General features: G+C 36.4%; 1 protein-coding gene across 2 annotated transcripts; it reads left to right on the top strand.

Annotated features, from left to right (window-relative positions):
* The first annotated feature begins 492 nt into the window (after positions 1-492).
* LOC130941413 (protein EMSY-LIKE 3-like) lies at positions 493-5,547 on the top strand. 2 transcript variants are annotated; one of them, XM_057869902.1, is made up of 10 exons: positions 493-833; positions 1,776-1,984; positions 2,077-2,186; positions 2,276-2,531; positions 2,727-2,945; positions 3,029-3,097; positions 3,553-3,798; positions 3,888-3,956; positions 4,097-4,160; positions 4,961-5,522. In XM_057869902.1, exons 1-10 carry the CDS (start codon positions 806-808, stop codon positions 5,008-5,010), a joined length of 1,320 nt encoding a protein of 439 aa, XP_057725885.1. In that variant the 5' UTR covers positions 493-805; the 3' UTR covers positions 5,011-5,522. The 2 variants fall into 2 exon arrangements, with proteins under 2 accessions (XP_057725885.1, XP_057725886.1); XM_057869903.1 differs by lacking the exon at positions 493-833 and having other exon boundaries at positions 1,776-1,937; positions 2,040-2,186; positions 4,961-5,547.
* Positions 5,548-7,384: the final 1,837 nt, after the last annotated feature.

Below are 7,384 nucleotides of genomic sequence, written 5' to 3'. Positions count from 1 at the left end.
ACATCCATATCGTAGCAGAAATCATAAAGATGTTAATTATTTTTTTATTATGAGTTTTTTAAGTCAATAATTCACTTAATAATTTTACTAAACTTAATTTATAAATAAAAAAGTTTCTGGTATTAATATCGCCGTTAACCATTTTTCAGAGATAAAATCATAAAAATAAATGATATTTTTGTTTTTCTACTTTTAATTATATGAGGTTAAAAGCTAATTAGTCTTCTCATACTCATTTAAGAGGTCTCGGATTTGAATCTCCCTATCTTCGATAAAAAAAAAATTATATGAGGTTAAAAGCTAATTTTTAAAAATGTTGTGGTTCAATAAATAAATACATCAAAATGAATTGGGTTAATTCTATAAATATTTTTAACAGTTTCATCAAATGGAGCTGGCATGGACAACTCCATCAAATACTTTGCCCAAAAACAAAGATCAAAGTAGTCAAAAATCGCATTATCCTTCGCGAGAAAGGACAGTGACAGGTTGGTAGTTCACTCAGCATTAGTGTCTCTACTTGGAAAAGAAAAGCCGACTCGCACCCATAACACTGTCCGAGTCCGACCCGACAGGAAAAAGATTTCCATAGCAAAACTTTCTTCGATTCCACCACCAACCACCGCCTGCGTCCATACACTCCTCTCCCCCGCGACTCCCCTCGCCTGATTCGCCCTCTGTGTTTCTCTCTCTCTCACAAACACACACACACAAACTACGGTGCAGAAAGACAAAAGAAAGGGTTTTTCTGCGCGTTCAACTTGGTTCTGGATCTGGGCACTTCAATTTCCGGTGCAAACTGGCTATGGACTACGAACCCTACGACAGTAGTGGTGAGCTTCTCTTTCTTAGTTGCTTTCTTTTTTTTTCTTTTTCGTCTATCTATGTGAAAAATCAAAACTTACTTTTAGGGTTTCTAGAGTTAGGGCATTTTTTTGGATTTCGTTGCTACTCTTCTCTTACCTGACCAAGCTTGTGTATTTGTGGTGATTTGAGGATGAGGAGGTTTTCTCCTTGGTCCCGAATTCTTATGGTTTTATGCTATGCTGTTGAAATCTAGGGTTAAGTTTCGTTTTGTTTAATCCAGTTAGAAACTTCATAGTGTGCTCTGTTGATGCAAATGATTCTTTCTTTTCTTTTCTCTTACTTTCTTTCTTTTTTGTGTGTAAATTGAGATATTTGTACTTATTTTTGTCAACAAACTCAAGTTTCTGTTGACAGTGTTATTTGGTGCTGAAACTGCAAGCATGAGTGTTCTTGTAAAATGAGCTTATCTTTTTTATTTTTCATTTTTTTTTATGGTGTTGTGGATGGTGAGGTAGTCAAAGACGCGTCGAAGGGGCAAAAGGTACCATTAGCCGGTTAATTTGATGCAAGAAGAGCGGGAAATATTCTTAAAATGAAGAAAGCATTCATTTTTTTTCCCTTTTATGTTTTGGGAAGTAATATTAGTAGTTTACATGATAATAGATAATATTGTTTAGGGTTTTAGGAATGTGCTATTTGAAAAGTCAGAACTGTTCTGTTTTCCAAAACCAACAGCTAGTTCTATTTTTAATTGCTGTCTTTTTCAACATGTTTAGCATCTTAGAACTTATTTAACTCGAGTCCTGATGGACAGGACTGTTCCATTCTTACAAAGTATTTTTCGCTTATGCTTGTGTCATGAGAGAGATTTTTACTGAGGCTGAAAAGATCTGGTTGTTATATATTGCAAGAATTTATGGTCCAGTTGCCTGTTGTATACTTATATTTGTATCCATTAACTTGCGCAGGAACTGATGATGATCTTCCACCAGCACATCAGAATAGGATTCCCAGAGGGGGACGTCTTGCTGGAAATGGAAGATCTGCTGTAGGTTCAATTCCATTCCCCAGGATGTACCCGGATGTTGATATGGAAGCTCAAATTCATCAACTTGAGCAGGAAGCATACAGTTCAGTTCTACGAGCCTTTAAAGCTCAAGCTGATGCCATTACTTGGGTACATTTTTTATTTTGATTTCATCTATCTAATATTTTTTAATTTGTTTGATCAGGTTTAAATGACTGCTACATGACATGTATTTTCTTCAGGAGAAGGAAAGTTTGATAACAGAACTAAGAAAAGAACTGAGGTTATCAAATGAGGAACATAGGGAACTTCTAGGCCGCGTTAATGCAGATGATGTCATACGAAGGATAAGGTTTCATATACTTTTGGTCAATGCTTGATTAATCAACATTGTCATTCCCTTTCAATTGCATTGAACACTATACTGTATGTTAATGCTAGGGAGTGGAGACAGGGAGGAGGCCACCAACCTGGCCTGCTGAATACTGGGCAAGCGATTCATGATTCAATTCCAAGCCCTACAGTCTCTGCCTCTCGTAACAAGAAGCAGAAGATAACAGCATCTGTTCCGTCACAATCTTTTGGTGGACCTTCTCCTCCATTTCACCCCCAACCAGTGGCGACACCTCACCAGCCCTCTTCATCTGTGGGAAAACGTGGATCTGTTCCTGGAGCTAAGGGCAAGAAGCAAAAACCTGTAAGTAAACCATATCTTTAGTGCTCATCCGTCTTGTTTAACTTCACTGACAGTGGGTTTGGCTCCTTGCCAGCTACTGAATAAATTCTTTGTTATTAGGGTAAAACTTAAAGAATAGATTAGATCACTAGAACATTAAAAGAGTGTAATAGTATGTGATCGACATCATTAGGTTATTTCGACTTTTGTTTTCAGGGCCAGATGGTACCTGGTGGATCTTCATTAAAGCTGCAGCCACCAACAGGACCAGGCGGAAGGAATCCATTGCCTAATAGAGTTACTTCTGGTGCTGTCATGGGTGAGCATGCTGAGGGAGCATCATTTAATTCATTAATTGGTAGGAGAGTGCGGACAAGATGGCCAGATGACAATAACTTCTATGAAGCTGTTATTGCTGACTACAATCCAACTGATGTACCGACAACTCTTAATCACTTTCATATTTCTTTGTCTGCTAGTGCCTAGCTGAGACACTTTACTTCAATTAACTTGTTTAGGGACGACATAATCTGGTTTATGACATGGGGAGTACAAATGAAACATGGGAATGGGTACATCTCTCAGAGGTATGGTGTGACATGGTTCTATACGTAGTTAAAGTTTATGCAATGTGGCACGAATATATCATTTTAATACTAATTGCATAGTTGCAGTAATAGATATGACATACTGATGGAAACTATTGTTACTTAATGAGTTAAATCATGAAATATTTTCCTCTAAATACAGGTAATGCCATTTTGACTAGTATTTTCACCCTTATTTTCATTTTTCATGCTTTATTACATATACACCAGCCGTTAACTTAAAATACAATTTTTCAATTAAGCACAAAAGGAAACTTTCAAACTGGCATGATGTAACATTACTAGTTTCACTTTCATCTGGTAACAAGTATAATGTCAACAATTTCACCTTGATGACTGTGGTTACTGATTGTATGACAAGAAAAGTAGTCTCAGATAAATGGTATTAATCGTTGTTTTTTGCTAATTCATGCATGGTATTATTGTAACTGCAGATCTCTCCTGAAGATATACAATGGGTAGGTGAGGATCCTGGAATAAATCGTGGGGGTTTTGGCGGATCCGGTCAAGGGATACATAGGTCTGTAGGACGTGATAGTGTTCCAGGAGTAGCTGCAGGAAGAGGTAGAGGAGCCCCAAAGGGGCAATCTAGGAAAGATTTCCTGTCAACACAAAATGGTATTGGAAAAAAGACCCCAGAGGATATACAAATACTTCATACAGACACACTAGTTAAGGAGGTAGCTGAAAACCTTTGAATCAATTTGTTTGGTTAATATTGGTTGATCATTTTTTTTTTTGGCAAACAAATGTCTTCCCAACTTGACAGGTGGAGAGGGTATTCAGTGCAAATCATCCGGATGCACTTGAAATTGAGAAAGCCAAGAAAGTGTTGAAGGTAAGGGACTTTAATCTGTTATATAGTTATCTGCCATTCTCTCTCTCTCTCTCTCTATCTCTCTCTAAAAAAACCCCCAAAAAACCACTCCCCCTGGTGAATGGTGTGTCAATGAATAATCAGTAATTAATTTAATGCAGGAACATGAACAAGCTCTAATTGATGCAATTGCCAGACTGACAGATCTTTCTGATGGTGAAAGTGGTACTTTTCATTTTGTTTGCCTTATTTCATTACTATCTAATGTGATTTATCCATTCAGAAGTGATATATCTTTTGGAAAGCAGAATAGGATAACCATACTTTGGGTGTTAAATGGGTCTATTATGTGCTAAATCATAATAAATTTTTTATTAGTTCACATTTCTGTGCTTGTAACTTGAATTTGTTTGCATGTTGACATAAAATGGTGAAATTTAACCGTTTTGGAATATTAAAACTTGTTTTCGGTTTCATTTTGTTTGGATATTCCTCTGTTTTTGCTTTTATTTTCAACTATCATCTTTAATTACACAAGTGTCACCTTATTTTCAAAATAATTCCGGTTTTTAGGATCTTTCTTTAAGGGAAGCATTGGAGGGGAATGAAGAATGTTTAAAAGAACGTTTAAAGGAAGCATTATTTTGAAAGAATGTTTCCCCTCTGTTTTATTTTTTAATTACAAGATCATGTAAAGGAAGCCGACTGAAGAGCTGGGAATTTGCTAATTAAAGTTAATGACAGAAAATGGAATAACACCCGTAGCTGTTCAACTCATGCTATTTGATAGAATGCCCAAATTGTTGTACTCCTATTTCAATTTTTCCACTTTTCTTTTTGCCTGTACCAAGCAAGCTGCATTAACGTGATCCAAGCTATTTAAAACACAGTTTAGTTATATTCCTCCTGTAAAAATCATCTAAATTTACTATTCTGTTTTCAAGTCAATCGTCATTTTTACTGAGAGTAGTAGTACTAAACTCAGTTCTGCATATCCTCTGTGGATGTTCTTAACTTGTATGCAGACGAAGGTGGCCGCCATTTCTCACATGTTCAGTCGATGGATCGAGAATGACAAAGGTGAGAGGCTGTTGCAGAATAACAGATTAAGCACCGAGTTAACCAAATTCATGGAGTAGAGTGGCTTTCTCTTGTAGACTTGTACTATGCCATTAAAAAAATGTCCCTGACAGATGATAGCTCTAGTTCTAGGCTTGTGTGTTTTGTGTATTAGCCATCAAGTAGGATGACAATCATGTAGTTTGGTAATAATTATTGATTATTGGGGGGTAACTAGGACCAGGCCTGCTTGTATAAAACGTGTGATATTATGATTGTGTATAAATTCTTGTATTTGTTGTGTCAAATTATCAGTCTAATCTTAGATTTTCCTTTCCCCTTGAATTTGTGTCCCACTCACTCGTCGACTCATGTGATCCTGTCATTGTAGTGTGTGGATCCTATTTCCCATTTTGATTTAACTTTGGGCCTGTGGGTTTTGTCCCGAGTTTTTGTATTGCTGTAAGATTCGGTGACTTTCAAATTTCAAATCTTTCTAATCTTTTGACGCAAAAATAAAGATCTTGGTTATCTATCTGTGCAACATGCATGTGTTGCTGAGGCCATAGAATGTCTTATCTAGATTGATGGGTATGGGTCTATGGGATTTACGTTTGAGACGTGTAGACCGTTAAATATTTTGGTTGGCTTCGAAGTATTTTAAGATATGAATATCATATTATCATATTAGGTTCAAAGTTAAAAGAATATTCTTTGGTAAATTCTATTTATATGAATGAAATACCATAATTTTAGTTTCTACTCTCTTTGGCTATATTTAATTCTCATGTAATGAAATATGAATAATAAATACGAGACTCTTTTATTAATGTGTTATTTTTTTGGAAATTTATTATTAAAATATTTTTTAAAATTAATTATTCAACTTTCACTAAGGTGACAATTGATTTGTTATTTTATTTGTAATTATGATTAATTATAATAATAAAAAATATGATTTCCGGACCCAACTCCTCCTTCTCCTCCCCCCCCCCCCCCCCCCCCCTTTTTTTTTTCAAAATTAGCAGATAGAAGTATTATTAATAAAAAAAGTTTTTAAGAAAAGTCTAAACTAGCTATCTTTTTTCTTTCTGTACTATGTTGTCACCAACGTCATTTTTCAACGTTCCAATCGGCAAGATGACTAGAGATGGGACTTTGGTCGAGCAAGACACAACAAACCAAGAAAGAGATTTACTCCAACGAAGTTTAAAGAATGTGCAAAAAAAAAAAGGTTTCTCTGGTACCACTATTTTAGTATTGGGAGTAGAAGATTGGATGCAGGGAAAGGAAGAAGAAGGTGGCGGCGAGATGAACACTGATATGACGAGTGAAGGAAATGAAGGAGAAGGCTGCAACTGAACCTATGGTGACGTGGTCATAGGCGATCACGAAGGAGAAAATCGCAATCAGACTTATGCCAACATGGTTATAGGGGAAGCACCAGGACTGGAAGATGAAAGCTTAGAGTCCGAAGAGGAGTAGATAGATGAGGAAGCTGTACTTGAAACAGGAAACACTCAGAAATGAGCTAGAGGAATAGAGAAAGAACAAAGTAAAGCGAAAATTAATGTAAAAGACATGGGTCAGGGGCTTTTTAACATAATTACAAAAGGGGAGGCCAACAGGGGGCTATGAAAACCATGGTGGAGATTCCTCATAGTTAAACTCATGAGAAGGGAAATCGGTTATGAAGTGATGAAGAGGATTGAAAATCTGTGGGGTAGATTAGTTGAGCTTGATGTTATAGACCTTGGAAATGAATTTTATTTAGTCAAGTTCTATTCTCAAGAAGATCTGGACTTTGCTCTCCTAGAAGGACCATGGAAGATTTATGATCACTACTTGGTGGTAAGGCTTTGGGAGCCCAACTTCAACCCACTTCTAACAACCATTGACAAGATCACAGCTTGGATAAGATTGACGGGACTACCTATAGAACTCCACAATGAAAAAATACTAAGGAATATTGGAGGCCTGATAGGAAGAATTTGCAAGGTAGACTATAATACATCACACTTATGTAGAGGCAAGTTTGCTAGACTATGTGTGAAAGTTGATTTAACAAAGCCTCTGCTAGGTAGATGTATGGTGAATGGAAGTGTATCAAGTTGAGTATGAGGGCATTCATCAAATATGCTTCACATATGGTAAAGCTGACCATGAAGAAAATATTGTGCCATTTGGAGGAAAAGGAATGAAACAACTAAGGAGACCAACAAAGAAGCAGAGGAAACTGGATTGGTAGAAAAGCACACAAAATCAGTAAAGGAAACTATCCAAAGAGCTAAGGATAAAGAAAAGCTGTGATGGAAATAGATAGCAACAATTTTGGTCCATGGATGGTGGTACAAAAGTAAAAAAAAAATATGAGAGAAACTGAGAAAGAT

The sequence above is a fragment of the Arachis stenosperma genome, chromosome 7 (genome assembly GCF_014773155.1).
Source record: "Arachis stenosperma cultivar V10309 chromosome 7, arast.V10309.gnm1.PFL2, whole genome shotgun sequence".
NCBI classification, from domain to species: domain Eukaryota; kingdom Viridiplantae; phylum Streptophyta; class Magnoliopsida; order Fabales; family Fabaceae; genus Arachis; species Arachis stenosperma.
Note: the sequence above shows the minus strand (reverse complement) of the source record. Positions and strands in the feature narration are given on the sequence as shown.

What these genes read in the sequence shown, in the direction of transcription:
- LOC130941413 (XM_057869902.1), top strand. Translation starts at nt 806, where the DNA reads ATGGACTACGAACCCTACGACAGTAGTG. An exon ending in AGGGCAAGAAGCAAAAACCT is followed by an intron (nt 2,532 to 2,726) that starts GTAAGTAAACCA and finishes TTTTGTTTTCAG; the next exon opens with GGCCAGATGGTACCTGGTGG. An exon ending in TCTTTCTGATGGTGAAAGTG is followed by an intron (nt 4,161 to 4,960) that starts GTACTTTTCATT and finishes ACTTGTATGCAG; the next exon opens with ACGAAGGTGGCCGCCATTTC.